The 18,431-nt window shown below is 43.0% G+C and overlaps 1 protein-coding gene across 1 annotated transcript in view; it reads right to left on the bottom strand.

The window, feature by feature from the left end:
* LOC126162753 (probable chitinase 10) overlaps window positions 1-18,431 on the bottom strand; it is a 375,310-nt gene that overhangs the window by 108,411 nt on the left and 248,468 nt on the right. The window contains exons 4-7 of the mRNA XM_049919434.1: window positions 15,344-15,581; window positions 10,662-10,841; window positions 8,061-8,184; window positions 4,710-5,019 (exon numbers count right to left, since the gene is read on the bottom strand). Of these exons, the coding sequence (XP_049775391.1) occupies window positions 4,710-5,019; window positions 8,061-8,184; window positions 10,662-10,841; window positions 15,344-15,581 (852 nt within the window). The remainder of the gene's footprint in view (window positions 1-4,709; window positions 5,020-8,060; window positions 8,185-10,661; window positions 10,842-15,343; window positions 15,582-18,431) is intronic.

Here is an 18,431-nt window from a genome sequence, read left to right as displayed (position 1 = left end):
TGTTGCGTATCTGTATGACAGCACTCGTCTTCGCACTGCCCGAAAAACTCTAAGAGATTTTGAAGCAGTTCGAATAGGACGTTTTTGATCAACCCCTGTAGTTGGCACTAAGTCATTTTCATCCCCTCGCTCACGCGGAGAAGTGGCGTGAGTAGAAGGATCTCGATGAGAACGACGAATTACAAAATGCTGTGGAGCACTGACTACGTCCACAGGCTGCACAATTTTATGAAGAAGCAATTTGCAAATCAGTGAAATGCTGTGTCAAATGGTTCAAGTTAAATTTTGACTATGTTGCTATGTTGAAAAATACCAAAAAGCTGTAGCTGTAATTTCAAGGTGTATGTATACTCTAAGGACAAAACACGACGCACCAAGAACAAATTATCCGAATGGGAGTGAAATCGGTAGATGTGACATAGGTGTACAGACAAACAAATGAATAAATTTCAGAGAAATTGTTTGATTTGTTTAAGAGAAGGAGCTTCGGAACTTGAGCAGGTCTGTAACGCGTAGGCCCACATGCATGCAGTTATTCGGCTTAGCATTGATTGAGAGAGTTGTTGGATGTCCTCCTGAGAGGTACCACGCCAAATTTTGTTCTACTAGTGTGTTAGATTCTCAAAATCCCGAGCTCGTTGCAGGGACTGGCCCATAATGCTCCAAACGTTCTGAATTTGGGAGAGATCCGGCGACCTCGCTGGCTAACGTACGGTTTGTCAATTATACAGAAAAGTAGAAACACTCTTCGTGTGCGGGTGGGCATTATCTTGCCAAAGATAAGCGTATGATGGCTTGCAATGAAGGACAATGAAAGGGGGCGCATAATATCGTCGACGTAGCGCTCTGCTGTAATGGTGGCACGGATGGTAACCAAAGGTCGTGCTATGAAATGAAATGACACCCCAGACCATCATTCCTGGTTGTCTGGCAGGTGATAGGTTGGTACCCCACTGCTGTCTGGGGAGTCTCCAGACAGGTCTTCGGCTTGGAATCTCATTGAGTGGAGTAGAATTACTTTCACTGATGAACCCTCTTCTATCAGAGTCCCGGAGACCAACGAAGGCTCCTGAGACAGCGAGCGCTACTAACCTGACGACTGTCGCCCGCCATCCGGCTTGACAGCCAGGAGTGATGGTGTGCGGTGCCATTTCTTTTCATGGCAGGACCCCTTCGGTTGTCATCCGCGGCACCCTAGATGCTCTACGTCCCGTTTTGTTGCCCTTCATGGCAAGCCACCCTCGGCTTATATTCAGCAATATAGTGACCACACACACAGTGCTCAGAGTTTCTACCACTTATGTTCGTCCTTGCCAAATCCTACGTTGTCAGCGAGGTCGCGGGATCTCTCTCCAACTGACAACGTTTGGAGCATTATGGGTAGGGTCCACCACCCAACTCGGGATTCTTATGATTTAACGCACCAGTCGAACAGGATCTGGGGTCCGCATCGGTAGCTGAGTGGTCAGCGCGACAGGATGTCATGCAAAGAGCCTCGGGTTCGATTCCCGGGTGGATCAGGGATTTTCTCCGCTCGGGGACTGGGTGTTGTGTTGTCTTCATCATCGTCTCATCCCCATCGACGCCCAAGTCGCGCGCAGGGGCGTCAGCTAAAAAGACTTGCACCAGGAGACCGGTCTACCCGACGGGAGGCCCTAGCCGCACTTCATTTTCATTTCAAGACAATTTGGCACGGTATTCCTCAGGAACACATCCAACAACTCTGTCAATTAATGCTAAGCCGAATATTTTCTTGCATAAGCGCCGGAGGTGGAGAATAAATGATCTGATTTTTGTGTGACTGTAGTCTTCTATTAGTCTGTACAAGTACGATATATCTACCGATTTCCTTCACTTTATGAAAATTAGTTCGCCGTGTGTCATTTCTTTTTTCGTCTTAGAGAGTAATAAAAAATTTTTCCCCGCTAGGTTTTTATTTACAGCGACGTGGCTACTTTCCAGACCGCCCTCTTGTAAATGTTGCAGAACGAATGCCGGTATAGACAAACTGGCTGGCCGCGCTGGCTCCGTGTTTGATACAAGGAAGCTGAACGTGTCAGGCTGGAAGAATGTGAAAGCCATTGACGTGTCCTTCTGCCGCAGCTGAGGCGAGCCGGGCCGCGCAGGGCCGAGAAGCGATCGCGAACAATCGCCTGGGCGCTCGGAGAAATGGACCGCGGAGCGGCGCGCAGGATCACAGTGTGCAGCGGGCGTGTCCCTCCCTGCTTCCAATTAGGACGGCCGCTGTGAATAATGCCAGAGTGTCAGCCCAGCAGGAAAGCCGGCGCTGGGCCGGCCGGATGTTTCGGCCGCTTTCTACAGCCACTCATTTGCCACCTATATTTTATATACCGTTCTTATTGGTCCTCGCGGATGAATTCACTTCTTTTCTCTGCGTGTTACGAGCTTCCTTTCCCAGTTACGAGGGAAAATGAAATAGACGTGAGCGCTTACGACCGTACGTCGAACTGGAGATACAATCTTTAATACACACTCTCTCGAGAAATCGAAATAAAATTAAGAGCCTGTCGGTTACGGCTAGCCTGGCACAGCAGTGGACCGAATACATTCAGTCGAGCAGTTGAGAACATGAATATTCCAAGTGCACTGTTACTAGGGGCGTGGCTGATACACTTGGTTGCGGTGCCAAGACAGCTTCAAGTGCTCGGTAAATTATCTATCCTCTGAGTACTGAAGGCACGGATAAACCACTTTTTCCGTCACTGATTCATGCTCCCATAGTAAAAATCGTATTTGTTGGATGGATACGTAGAAAGGATGAGAAACGAGCTGTGTATATTCGCTTTATACTTGCCATTGAGTCCTACGGCATCATCTCCGAACCCGCCGTCTCCGTACGCTCGGACAATCGACTCGCGAGTCTAACTCTGAAAACTCGTAATTTGAGTCTGTTGTCGGGTACAAACGGACTATACAAGCGTAGAAAGAAGAGAAAACACCCAAAATCGCAAGTGTAACCGAGGACTATGCTACGTACTCAACCGTTGGGCGTGATGATTATTATACGTTATATCAACTGAATAACGGATCAGTAAATAGTGAAGACATGAAAAAAGTAAAGTTATTTCAAGAGTAATCGCCATAGCAGTTAATGTATTTATTCCACTGTGAGACAAGACTGCCAACGCCGTCAACGGAACCATGATCGTAGCCAGGCGTGCACTTCTTCATCCGAAGCAAGTCAATACCGCGAATGTCTCGTGTGCCCACCCACAAGTTGTCAATATTCTTCCGCGTACGCTGCAGAAGTTTCGCCGGGAAGCCATTAAAAATCGTCCATACAGTCCCGATCACTCCCCGTGCGTTTTTCTGAAGACATGTATTTCGAAAGCGGTGAGAAGGAGACCTTTGTGATCAGTTACTAAACGCAGTACGGGTGACTAAGAATTCGATATACTATTTACTTTCATGTTTGGAGGAACAGACATCAATGACGACTGACAGGCGTCCGAAATTAATCCGAAATAAATTCGTTGAACTCTAATATCTTTTGGACATAGCGACACTGCCTATTAGTGACATATCAAGATTTGTGCCAGACCGGGACTCGAAACCGGATTTCCTGCTTCTCTCGAGCAGCCGCCTTTACGACTTCTGCTATTCGTGCGCGCTTCCCGGACGACCCAAACTTTCATATTAGAATTATATATTAATACCTTCAGCTGCTGACGTGCGTTGATATATATCAACGGGGACAGATGAAAATGTGTGCCCCGACCGGGACTCGAAGCCGGGATCTCCTGCTTACATGGCAGTTCGATATTGTTGCTGGATATGGAACGAAGGAGTGGGGTGTAAAAATCTTTAGGTCGAGGAGAACGCGTGGTCGGTAAGTGTGTGTGAGCATAACTGAAGTCGACGATGAAATCATAAATGTGCGTCAGATGGTGCTTGATGTGTCCGACTGGTACTGATGGTGTTACGGTCGCGGGCACAAGAATTTCCAGCAAGCTGCGCGTAAGGGAGGTGCCCCCGTGCCACTGCTTGTGCATGGTGGACATGTACACGACTGAGCCACCGGGGACACAGAGGACAGTGCGACTTCAGGGCCATATCACTGGCACACTCCCCGTGAGACCCACACTTCCAATTTACTGTCCACACACCACATTCGTAGTGCCCCTGCCAACTACACTCATTACTCGCGGCAGTCAATCTACCGATTCCTGTAAGAGTTCGGGCAAAGTTAGTGCTTACGTACTGAAGAAGATAAATGGCCGTAAAGCCTTATCTATATGAAGATGGTATGGACATGTCCGAAAGAAAAGGTAACATCTTCATATATTCCTGAAGACCGTGCCCCCCACCCCACTCAGCTCAGCAGCGCTCTCGTACCGGACGTCAATACGGAAGGGCTCTCCTCCCAGTTCGTGACCTCATCTGAAGAAGTCCTCATCATAGTGTAGGACCAACAAGTTGCAAAGGTTTCTGATGAAATGTACTTTAGTTAAAGTTGCATTTTGTACAGCAAGAAAACAGTTTGTTAGCAAGTGAATTAGTGATGCTTTGCTAGTCAGTGACAGCTGTAGTAAATTCTCCAGCATTACTGTTTGAAGGAGTAAATCTTTCATTCATTTATGTAATTATAATATTTCATGTGTTCTAGTTTGATGAGCCTCGTCCCAGAGCAAAGAACCCGCAGTTATGGCCGGACGTCGCCTGGTGACGACATAGTGTGCTGGACGTACCTCGTAGTAGGCGAGGAAGCCTCCCTCCTTGGTGAAGTCGCCGGCCTTGCCGCCGCCGCTGGCAGGCGCGTTGACCTTGAAGTTGCTGGGGTTGCTGAGGGTGAAGGTGCGGCCGTACGTGGGCATCCCGATGACCAGCTTCTCCTTGGGCGCGCCCAGCTTCACCCACATGTTGGCCGCGTGGTCGACGCTCAGCTGCTTGCGCCACTCCGAGTCGGAGGAGGGCGCGTACAGCGGCGCGTTGTGGCCCGTCTCGCGCTCCCACTTGCCGTGGAAGTCGTACGCCATCAGGTTGATGAAGTCCAGGTAGCTGCGGTCCAACCACACCGGGTCACTCTCCAGCCGATCTCAAAGAGTCCACAAAAATACACTAAGTCGTCCAGGACACTGAAGAGTTCTAAATCTGTAGTGATGAGGTAGAGACGCTGCGACAAAAATAGAAGGTAGCGGGTATTGTGTTCTGCCATGGGTATGGGTTTCTGAGTTTTAAATGTCTCATTGCTCAATGTTTATGTGACCACAGAACATTAGAGTTGGAAAATGAAAGAAATGTGTGAATGCCTACGCATTTTGTGTATACATCGTGATTCAGCTGCCCCTGCCTATGGGTTTTATGCAACCTGCAACTCCTTCAAAAACCATGTGCACGAGTTTCATCCTTTCGCCCCGCTATGCACAACCTAGTAGTCCTACAGAAAAAATGAACAGGATATTTCTGCAGGAAATTTAATGTAGCTAAATTTTCCTCTAGGATACATTTACGCTGGAGGCTATAGTTTTTAAAATATTCAAGAAAAATATACAAAAGTGATACTCAAACGCTTTTTTTTCGAGTACCCCGAAAACCGTGGCCTACAGCGGAAACGTATCCCAGCCCAGAATATGACAACATTAATTTTATTACAAAAAATGTTCCGTTTATTTTTTCTTCAGGACTAATAGATCGCACATAGCGGGCGATAGAACGTGAAAATTTCGTGTGTGGTTTTTGCTGGCGTTGCAGGTTGCATAAAACTCATAGGTAGAGGACCAGTTGAATTATCCTGTATATGAGGGTTATTCTGAAAGTAAGGTCTGGGCGGTCGCGAAATGAAAATCACAGTGAAATTCCGATGAAACTTTTCGCAGCTGTGTTGGGCTGTCTCTTGTATACCCATCGACTGTGCGACGTCGCTGTTTTCAATTCTGAACAGGCAGTGCCCACGTAAAGATGCCTAGAAAATAGTGTCTCCCATCAAGTGCCTGCTGAGTGATTTCTCCTGATTTCATGCACCACACGCAACGTAATTGTCATGAATTTCCTTCACAGCAATTCTCGGTCGCACACTGCAGGGCCAATGAAAACGCTCGATGGGTATGTATCGTCACCCATGATGGTTCCAACATGTTTCCCGCTGATTTTCATCTCTGATCACAAAAACCGCTTGCGATGAAGACAAAATTTTGGCGCAGACAACGAGCTGCAGACCATCGTAAAGAATTGGTGGATAGCACAGTCGGTGTTGTTTTATGGCGAGGGTTTTGGGAAACTGGTACCACGCTACGACAATTGCCTAAGTCAGAGTGGTGACAACGTACAGAAGTATCTGGAAGGTATCTGCTGCAAAACATTTCTAATTTTCACTGCGGTTTTCATTTCGCGACCGATCAGAGTTTCAGAGAGAGAGTACTAATGTATGATAAGAATAACTCTAACCAATGACGTTCCAGTATCAGGAAGATAGTCGGAGCTTGCTGAATGTCAGACTATCAAGGAGTAAAGTAAAGAAGAAAGCCTGAGACCCAAAGCAGGACATGCTTCAAAACAGTGTAAGCAAAAAGACAGTTAGACAAGCAAAATATTAAGACAATATTGGTATGCTAATGAAATATAGATTATGTTAGTTTTGTGTGACAACATGTAGCTTTAACTTTGTTTAGTGTTCGTTTAATGATCTTATATTGGATACATGAGAACCGCAGGACATTTACAATTAATTCATACTACGAGCTTGGCCAGCATATCAACAAGACGAAAGTCATCAAACCAATGTGGTGCACTTTTTCTTTCATATACGTGCTGTATATTGCCAGTGTGAACCACCAAGTCTCTAGCTTGACACACAGAACTTTTGGAATTAATCATTGACTAAATTGTAGGCTTAAAGCTGTAAAAGGAATTTTATCTGCAAATTACCTGCAATTGCTGTAGGCAACGTTTCGTACATTAACAAGTCACAGTGTACGTTTTTAAGCTAGTATTTTAACCGCAATGGCGTCCGCAGCCATGATACAGTTTTTAAAATAAAATTCTTTTTCGCATCGCCTGTATTCTATACACGTTTTATTTTTGTTGCGTACACTACGACGTTTCGCCGGTGTAGCCATTTTTCAGGAAAAGTTTTAAACCCGTTAATCCCATCGTAGTACGCAAAATGAAAGAAAAATTGACACAATAAACATCCAATGAAGGAAATTTAATTTCTTTCCAGAAATATAATGAGTTATGTTACGTTCTTCTGCCACTTCTGAAGCTGAAGTCGCAAAGAAAAAACATTACTTTCTGTATTGTAGAATGAAGGCTGTCACGACCCGATGTCTCAGAAGCTGGTGACTTTTCTTCGGGTGTGGTTCACGGAACGTAGTGCTTGATGGATAACAGCTCAATAGAATTGATAAACGGTAAATGAAGAAAACTTCTCAAACCAATATCGCTGAAAAACCATTTTATTGGATGAGCGGTATTGACAGATCTATGCTGCCATCATCTGATCTTATGCAGCATAGCTCTGTCGAAACCGGTCATCCAATAAAATGCCCTGTTAGCGATTTTGACTTGTGAAGTTTTCTTCCTTTACCATACACTACAGATCGCCTCCAGAATGACGATGTCAGGAATGTATAAGAATTAGTAAATATGTTTAACCTTTGACTGACGAAAATCGATAGTTAAGGTTTATCTCTGACAAGAGTTATCTCTACTAATCACGTGTAAACTTCTACACACCCCTTTTTTTCACGGTATTTCTGTAGCCCCCGACGTCCGACGCATCAGTTTTCTAGACTTAGCTGAATCAGGAGCACCTCTGAAGATGTGCAGCGCATAAGCGAAACGCTAGGAGCGGAAAAGTCTTCCGGACCGCGACCACAGAACTCGGAAGGCTTTCAGTATTGATTCTTAAGCTCTTTTATCTAGGAACAAGACAGCGTATGTGCGCACCTGTATGACGAACAGCAGGGACACACAGTTAGTTACTACCGAGTACCACCATTTTCATAGTGACACTTGACTACACTGAGAGAAGAGACAGGTCAGAGGATGGTGGGACAGGGCGGGTGAATGAGTGAGTGTGTTTAGTGTTTGGTGTTTACCTGGCAACGGCGGGCACGTCGTAGCCTCCACGTACGTTGTCCGGACCCACGGGCACGGCGGCGGACAGCAGCAGGCGTGACTGCTTCACCTCCTGGGCCTCCGCCTCGAACGCCTCGCGCAGCTCTGCCGACACCACCAACGCCCACGTTTTACTTCTCAACACGTAACAGCGAATTGCGACTGTGTGAAAGTACCGGGTGATCAAAAAGTCTGTACAAATTTGAAAACTTAATAAACCACGGAATATTGTAGATAGAGAGGTAAAAATTGACACACATGCTTGGAATGACATGGGGTTTTATTAGAACAAAAAAAGCAGAGTATTGCTAGACGCGTGAAAGATCTCTTGCGCGCGTCGTTTGGTGATGATCGTGTGCTCAGCCGCCACTTTCGTCATGCTTGGCCTCCCTGGTCCCCAGAACTCAGTCCGTACGATTATTGGCTTTGGGGTTACCAGAAGTCGCAAGTGTATCGTGATCGACCTCACCATAACTCCGGACATGCTTTACAGTACTGTTCACAACATTATTACTCGACTACGGCTATTGTTGAGGAATGATGGTGGACATACTGAGCATTTCCTGTAAATAACATCATCTTACTTTGTTATGCTAATTATTGCTATTCAGATCAGATGAAGCGCCATCTGTCGAACATTTTTTAAACGTTTTTTCGGTTTTAATAAAACCCCATGTCATTCCAAGCAAGTGTGTCAATTTGTACCTCTCTATCTACATTACTCCGTGATTTATTCAGTTTTCAAATTTATACTGACTTTTTGATCACCCGGTATATTGTACTATGTTCTCTAAACGTACTATTCTGTACATATCCATGACAAGAATCTGACAACAAGATGAGCTTGGGACCTCACTGGTCCAACTCCTCCTGACAACCTAATATTTCCGGTCTTCAGTTGTGAGGCACCATTCTACACTCAGTCTCTGCTTTACTGTTTTTCGATTATATGACCCACACATTTTCAACAATACCACAAACCAGGTATACTTTGGCCGATTTCAGACACAAATGCGATTATCATGACCGGTTTTTAAGTTCTAGTACAATATATAAATCAAACAGTGTGATCCATCATCAAAATTATTAATATAATGAAAAGTACTAGGATGGAGTACCACGTACCTAGCTCCAAATTTAGTTATGCATAATACGTTCAGTTTCACCCGTCTTAAACCTGAATGCTCGTTTCAAAAAATCCGATGCAGCTGGAACTAACGTTATCTGTTCTTCGTTTAGCGAGTCAGTCTCTGGCACTTGTCGTCAAACTAACTTCATTTGTTGTTTCTGAAGGTATTTGACATTATACGTTGTATCTGAATCACTATCTGAACTACAATGGTCTGCAGTTTGAGAAATATGTGACTGACATTTATTTTTCTTAGTTGTATGCATATTAACAGTTACAAATGAGCCTTCTTCTGTATACTCAGTGTTAATGGTTCAAATGGCTCTGAGCACTATGGGACTTAACATCTATGGTCACCAGTCTCCTAGAACTTAGAACTACTTAAACCTAACTAACCTAAGGACAGCACAACACCCAGTCATCACGAGGCAGAGAAAATCCCTGACCCCGCCGGGAATCGAACCCGGGAAGCGAGAACGCTACCGCACGACCACGAGCTGCGGACCTTTCAGGTTTAATGTTTATATTCCTTAATACATCTGTGTCATTGGAATGAACACTGTTTGATACATTACATATTTGTAATCCTGGGGTAGGAATGACCTTTGTTCAAAGTAACTCCGAAACCGAAAGATCATGCACATGGCAGAAATCGTAATATGGCAGCAGATATATACATGTAAACAAAAAACAGTCGTATGTTTCGAGAATTAATAGAGTAACATACATAATATAATTGGAAACACCGATGGCTTTGTAATTAAATGATATCGCTGGGTTTTGCACAACCTGGTTTTAACGCAATTTTTCATACACAATTGCAAGTCACAACATGTTCGCCAGTAGCTGCGCAAGAAAATCGGCACCAAACAGTATATACTAAACGCTCGACTGAGACACAGCAGAGAGCTGCAAAGCTTTTGATGTGTGAATGGTCAAAGTAGCTACGACGGTTAAAGTATACTCGGTTAACAGTACAGGACTATTTCTGGATAAATATTCATTGCAAGCCGTGAAACTCGTTACATGAGGATTCTCTTGGTTTCAAGAGGTCTGAAAACACGCTGTAAGTACATAATTTCATTTTAAAAAGTACAACTGTCTTATTACACCTGTTGATAGAAATAGGTCTACACGTAAATTAGTCTACACTCAGTTTCCGAATCCTTGTTTTGTCAGAGAGAACCTATCGTGAAAGATCAGACGTGACCGCTCTGTGGGACGCGCAGCGTTAGTCATAAAACTGTATGAATCAAAAAAGTATAAATTCTCATATACATAAGAAGATATATAGACAGCCTGTTTCCTCTCGCTCCATTTGTGACTGGAATAGGAAAGGAAAAGGCTAGTAGTGGTACAAGGTACACTCCACCGTGCACCATACTGTGGCTTGCATTGTGCTTTCTTCCGCATTAATATTCAGTACGGACACTCTCTGTATTATTGTACTCACCTTTGAGGAGCAGCACGAAGTTCTTCTTGTCGTCGGTACCCTTGGGGTACTCCCAGTCCATATCGAGTCCGTCGAAGTCGTGCTTTCGCAGGTAGGGGATGGCGCTATAGATGAACGTCTGGCGCGTGTAGCGAGTCTCTGACATCGACTTAAACTTCTGTGTGCCGAAAGACCAGCCACCTGAAAGTGCAAAAGCCACAGTCAGTTTCTGCCCTGCAGTGGCTAAGAGAAATTCAGAGAAAATATCTAGAAGTAGCGTAATTTTGTGCCACTTCTTGTCATCGTGAACCATGTCAGTGTTTCCTTAAACCAGTTAGGATTGTTGCAATCAGAGAAGTTACATAACCATTTTCCCTACCTATATCATTGGCTTTCAGCTATACACATATCAGGAAGCAAACTACAACTTCAGAACGCACTTATTTAGTGTTATAACTCTACTCTTCCACAGAAAAGCCGCAAAATAATTCTCCATGGGTGCTTTCTCTCTCTGGAACAAGCCACCTGACATTCTACAGAAAATTCAGTAACTGCAGCATTTAATGAAATGTTTGATCCGGTGAACAGCCGCTGTTGAGGAACATAATTATAGAATAAAATTCCTCTTCAGCTACTAGTAATTTTCTTAAGTTATTCCATGACTGATTTATATACTCAAAGCTTCAGCTTCTGGTGCCAACAAGTTATTGTGGGAACGCAAATGTGCGGTGGTTGGGCCTGTCACTCACAGGGGTCACAGCCATGTGAAACAAACGTATGGGACCCTAGGATCAGCATCCACAGTGCCCCTCCTGGACAGCATGACACAATCAGGCGAGTTGTTGGGGGCACATGGGCCATCCTATGCCACTTAAAAGAAGGCTGTTGAATCTTTATCCGATATCTTCCATGTATTGGGTTTTATCACGTGAAATTTGGAACCCAGTTTTTGCCTCTATTTCATCGCGTTCTTCTACAGATTAGACTGCTTCTGGTCTGTTATTGGAGAGGACTGCAACCTCATCAACAAATGCTTGATAATGAATATTAGTTTGAGAAGATTGCCAATATTTATACCTTTATTTTGCATGTTCTTCATTTCCAATTTTATCCACAAAAAATTGAACAGTAATGATGAAATCCATCTTATCGTCCTGCCCTGTTTCTGTTTCGAAAGATTCGGGGCTCTCTTAAGAATATAACTTTGATGTTGTGTTGGACAGAGTTAACTGGTTTATTTCTTTGTTCTTTAGTCAATTTGGAATTCCTGATGTAGGTTAAACAGTGTTTCTGCAGGTTCATATATTTTTTTTTAAATCAACATGAATGTAGGATTACTGTTTGTTTAATTTTGGGTATTCGGAGGCTGATTTTAACGTTTCGGGTTTGTTCTGTACATGATCTCATTTTCCGAAATGTTTCCTGATATTCTCTAACTCAGGGATCTGTTTGTGTTCTTTTCTTATTACGAGGGGACTTTAAAGAGTAAACTATACATGTTGTTTCACTGTTAAGAGTGCGCAGCAAGAGTGATGCATTGTAAGAAGAGAACGTATGTTCCGGGTTCCCTGCAGACATAGTTCTACTGCGGTACGGTAACAAGTACATGGCACTACGGAAGTGAAATGACGCGGCGACCGGTAACGTACTCCAAAAATGACGTATGCACGACAGCGCAATTCTTGCGGAAAAACTTCCTAATTGCACACAGATTCACAATGGAGTTCTGGCGGTGTGTGGATCAAATGCATTATTGCGTCCAGCCACAGTGAAACGGTGCCAAGAAGCTGACCAAGGACACACAGACATGGATGACGATCAGGAATGAATGCCACTGACATCGATCACAGACGTCGGTGTCCAGGCTCTCGAGGAACCGATTTGCTGTAGTGACAGATTTTCTGACGATGAGGAAGCTTGTAGAGCAGTGGCTCCGTGACCAAGAAGCTAATTTCCATCGTCGAGGAAACGGGGGATTTGTAGAATGTCCCGATCGTTGTTAAATGCAACTACGTTACTACCATCTGACACGCAAGCAGTCTTAGTCGCTCACAAAAGCACTTAATATTCCTCAATTAACAGACTCTCTGCCACCCTTTAATCCTAAACAGCACAGAAATAAACCTTCCCTCTTCTGAAAAGAATTTGGAGGTAATTCTGGACTATCACTTAGACTGGACTGACCACACAATTGCAGTCTGTACGAAGTTTTCAGCATCACACCACTCATATTATTCTTTCTCGAGCTTAAAATGAAACTCATAGACTCACTAATAGTCCCAATTCTTGATTATGGTGATCTTAATCTCCAAGGACTTCCGTGTGAGAGCTAACGTCGACTGGAAATGGCGATAAATGCTTGTGTAAGATTCATTTGTGATGTACGCTATTTCGACCACATCACTCATGCCTATTATCTCATCACTGCGCTCCTTGCTATTTATCGTCTACCGTTACACTACTATCTGAGCAACACAGAAGAAATACTCGTTCTCAACAATGTATAACTGTCTCTGTACCACTACACACCAGCGACATGCTCTCTAGAATCATTTCCTGCTATTTATCGTCTACCGTTACACTACTATCTGAGCAACACAGAAGAAATACTCGTTCTCAACAATGTATAACTGTCTCTGTACCACTACACACCAGCGACATGCTCTCTAGAATCATTTCCTGCTATTTATCGTCTACCGTTACACTACTATCTGAGCAACACAGAAGAAATACTCGTTCTCAACAATGTATAACTGTCTCTGTACCACTACACACCAGCGACATGCTCTCTAGAATCATTTCCTGTATCAGCTACCCGGCATTGGAACAATCTTCCTCAAAATATTACAGAACTTAAAATTCTGTGAGACGTCAAAAGACAGCTAATCGCCCGCCTTCTATCGCAGAAGCTATCTATTGTTGCAGATCACTCTCCTCAATCCTTCCTCCACAACCACTTTTTCCTCCCCTTGTTTACACTGTTCTTTATTGAAAGTCTTTTCTTTCGTAGCAGCCATTATCACTTTCATTTCAATCTTTTCCTCTTTCATTATTCGTTATTATTGTAATGCTTCAAAAGTACCAAACTAACCAATATCATTCTTAGTACCTCAATTATTTTATTATTATTATTAGTGTTCTGTTATTATTACCAGTCATTAAATTTTATTAATAATGCAAATTATTGTTATTACATAGTAACTAATCAATATCATTCCTAATTCTTTCATTATTTTATCATCGTTATTAGTGTTATTATTATTACCAGTTATTATTTTCATGAATAATGTAAATTATTATTATTATTATTATTATTATTATTATTCTTTCTTTCTTTCTTTTCTCAGACGTTATGTCTGGTCAAAAATGGAAACTGACGCGGACCTTGATCAAGCGTGACTTCCTTTTAACTGAACAGTATATGTTATATTGCATTTAGGAACTTTCGGGTGATTGAACATGTATCAATAATTACAGATTTCTGTAGTTGTATATATAAGTTTGGATGTAGCTGTATTGCATTGATGTACTGGTGGATATTGTGTGGTATGACTCCTGTAGTTTATAGTATAATTGGTATAATGTCTGTTCTGGTGGCTGTCGTTTTCGTTTTCCTCTGATTGTTTAATTGATGCGTGTTGGTCTTTGTTTGTTTGCTCTGGGATGTTTGAGTCCATTACTGTATTTTCTTCTTCTTCTGATTGCACATTATTTTGTTCCAGTATTTGTTGTACTTGTTGTTTGATGTTTTCTAATTCTGACTGGGGTATCCTGTTATTTTTGATTATTACACGGATCTGATCAGCTAGTCGTTGTTCTGTTAAAAATTTTTATTCTGGGTATCTGGTAGTAAATGTTGTGTATACTTGTGATCTGTATCCAGTTATGTTGGTTCCTAGGTTTGTTGCTTGGTAATAACAGAACATGAGGTGTCGATTAACTTCATCTGACCATCTCATCCTCTGTCTTTGTTTTCCTTCTAGGGTGGTTGCAGGAAGCATATCCTGCAAAACACCTCTATTTGGATTTAAATCATTTTCCAGTTGGCTAGCAGTGTCGTTACCATTGTGGGCGGGCATAGGGTTCAAGCGTCGTCCCCGACCATGACGGCGCTTGTCCGAGGCTTCTTTAGTTCTGTCCTGAACCAAGTAATCACACTAAAAGGGGGGTTAGCCCTATTAGTGGTTTGTTCTTTTCGTCGCCTTTTACGACTGGCAGAACATACCGGAAGCCTATTCTTTTCCCGGGCCATTATTATTATTATTATTATTATTATTATTATTATTATTATTATTATTATTATTGTGATGATTATGTGATATTTTGTGTACATATTATTGCTGGTCAGATGCAAGAGAGGGGCATTAGGGCCCTAATCTGGTCAGGGCAGTAAGAATTAAATAAATAATAAATAACTATATTGAAAAAGAAGGTCATGCCTGTGTAACTCTCAAATGCATTCCAGCATTCAATAAAAATTACTTGGTGTGTCATAATAATGTGTAGCTTACTTTCTGAAGTCCTCTCGTAAGTAGATTTTTGGAAACGATTTTACAGCCGAATGAAAGTAAGGAAATTCCTTTGTAATTGACTATCGGGATGTAAATTCTCGTACAGTGGCAGCGACGGTGAATCGCCCGCCACTGAGGTGTGTGCGGAAGTGGCACCAATTACTCACCGGCAGTGACGCACTGGCTACTCACCGAGAGCGAGCAGGACCTTCAGCTTGGGGTTGGCCTTCTTGAGCGCCATGACGCGCTCGTACAGGCCGACTTTGCCGTCCTTGGTCTCGTCGTTGCCCTCGAAGCTGGTCAGCTTGCCCTTCTTCAGCCAGCCGAAGGCGTAGATGATGTGCGTGCACAGGTCCGGCGTAATGTCCTCGGGCAGGAACTTGCCGTGCGCCGTGCGGTACTGCGACCAGTTGGTGTAGTAGCACACCACCTGAAGGCAGGTACGCACGCGTTCAGTGCTCCAGTGGCGCACGCGATAGAAAGCTTTAGTTTAGCAAGGAACTTCCAACCAACCCCACAGCTATTATCATACTTCTGTTTCTTAAGGTTTAGACCACGTAGAGAACCTCGGAGACACCAGGAGCAGGCAAAGGAGTGTAATCTGGAAAATTCTACGTAATCATTCACTAACAGAGGGTCAATACAGTGCACGTCATGTACAAAATTTGTAAACAGAGGGTGTTACAGTAATTGTCCGTCGATTTCAAAACAGAAAGAAAGAAGACTAGGTTTCTATGTTCTGATGAGACCGAGGTCATTAGAGACGGTGCACAAGCTCATTCTGAGGAGGGATCAGAGGGATGAGGAAGAATTTCCGGCAGTGTCCCACAATTTATCTTGATCAATTTAAGAAAACAAAGCCTAAATCAGGATGGACGGATGAGTATCGCTACTCTATCTCGCTCGGCATTGACGCCAAAGTCACTGCAGATGAGTGTTAAAGAAGGAATGCGGAAATAACTGGCTGTGACCTATCGAAAGGAATCGTTACAGCACTCACGCGAAATGAGAAAAACAAACAAATTCAGACCTATGCGGTGAAATCAGCTCGAGACTGGAATGACTGCGACTGTTACGGTAGCAAATGAGAAAGGTTTGCAGATGACAGGGACCATCAGAAGGTGGTAACGGGTCTGCTTGCCGACATATCGAGGAATAATTACGACTTCACCTGGCCGGACACCAGATAATTCTAGAAGTTAGAAATAGGCCTGTAAAACATCGTATCACATATCGGGAAATGTTAAGTCACAATTATATATGATTCGCATTTGTCTTGCACGTTCTGACGAAGACATATGGAGAAGAACTCTGTGAGCAAAAACTGACAGCTTATGCTGATGAAGAATAATAAAGTTTTCCTGCTTGAAAGTACAGCATACACCCAACTTAAGAACAGCCATTCGACTGCAACGTAAATCTGGACTAGAGAACCTGTATAAGATCCTGGACAAATAGTGAATATCGTGACGAATACAGGGATTAGCGACCACAAGGCAGTTGCTGCTAGGCTGAATACCGTAACACCCACAACCACCAAAAAGAAACACAAAGTATATTTATTTAAAAAAGCTGATAAAAATTCTCTTAACGCCGTTTCAAGAGAGTCTTCACTCCTGATCTGGTCATGTAAGCGTAGAAAAGTTGTGGAACGATTTCAACGAGATAGTATCGACAGCAATTACGAGACGTACACCACATAAATTAATAAGTGATGGTACTGATCCCCCATGGTACACAAAACGGGCCAGATCGCTGTTCCAGAAGCAGCGAAAACAGCATTCCAAATTTAAAAGAACGTAAAATCCCCAAGTATGGCAAAGTTTTACAGAAGTTTGAGAAATAGCGCGTACTTCAATGCGAGATGCTTTTAATAATTTACATAACGAAACACTGTCTCAAAATCTGGCAGAATACTCAATGAGATTCTGGTCATACATAACGCGTACTTCAATGCGAGATGCTTTTGATAATTCCCATAAGGAAACAATGTCTCGAAATCAGGTAGAAAACCCAAAGATATTCTGGTCATTCGAAAAGCACACCAGTGGGAAGACGAAATGAATACCTACACTGCGCGATAACAACGGTGAAGTGACTGATGGCAGTGCCACTACAGAGTTATGAAACACGGTTTTCCGAAACTCCTTCAGCAAAGAAGACGAAGTAAAATATTCCTGAATTCCAATCAAGAACAGCTGCCAAGATGAGAAACATATAAGTAGATAATCCTCGGTGTCGCAAAGCATCTTAAATCATTTAATAAAGGCAAGGCCTCCGGTCCAGATCGTATACCAGTCAGGATCCTCTCAGAGTATGCTGATACAATAGCTCCATATTTAGCAATTATAAACAATCGCTCGCTCACAGAAAGATCCGTACCTAAAGACTGGAAAATTGCTCAAGTCACACCAATACCGGAAAAGGGAAGTAGCAGTAATCCGTTGAATTACAGGCCCATGTCACTAACGTCAATTTTCTGTAGGGTTTTGGAACATATACTGTTTTCCTACATTATGAAGTACCTCGAAGAAAACGATTTATTGACACATAGTGTGCACGGATTCAGGAAATATCGTTCTTGCAAAACACAAGTAGCTCTTTATACTCATGAAGTAATCAGTGTTATCGACAGGGGATGTCAAATTGATTCCACATTTTTAGGTTTACAGAAGGCTTTCGACACCGTTCCTCACAAGCGTCTTCTAACCAAACTGCGTGCCTATGGAATATCACCTCAGTTGTGCGACTGGATTCGTGATTTCCTGTCAGAAAGGTCACAGTTCGTAGTAATAGACGGAAAGTTATCGAGTAAAACAAAAGTAATATCCGGCGTTCCCCAAGGAAGTGTTAGAGTCCCTCTATTGTTCCTGATTTATATTAACGATATAGGAGACAATCTTAGTAGCCGTCTTAGATTGTTTGCGGATGATGCTGTCATTTGCCGTCTTGTAAAGTCATCAGAAGACCAAAACGAATTGCAGTTGATAAGATATCTGTTTGGTGAGAAAAGTGGCAATTGCCACTGAATAAAGAAAAGTGTGAAGTTATTCACATGAGTACTAAGAGAAATCCACTAAATTTCGATTACGCTATAAGTCACACATATCTGGAGGCTGTAAATTCAACTAAATACTTAGGGATTACAATTACAAATAACCTAAATTGGAACGATCATATAGATAATGTTGTGGGTAGAGCAAACCAAAGACTGCGTTTCATTGGTAGAACACTTTGAAAGTGCAACAGGTCTACTAAAGAGACTGCTGGCACCACGCTT

Source organism: Schistocerca cancellata, chromosome 2, assembly GCF_023864275.1.
Source record: "Schistocerca cancellata isolate TAMUIC-IGC-003103 chromosome 2, iqSchCanc2.1, whole genome shotgun sequence".
Taxonomy (NCBI): Eukaryota; Metazoa; Arthropoda; class Insecta; order Orthoptera; family Acrididae; genus Schistocerca; species Schistocerca cancellata.
The sequence above is the reverse complement of the archived record's forward strand: the minus strand, read 5'-3'. Positions and strand labels throughout refer to the sequence as shown.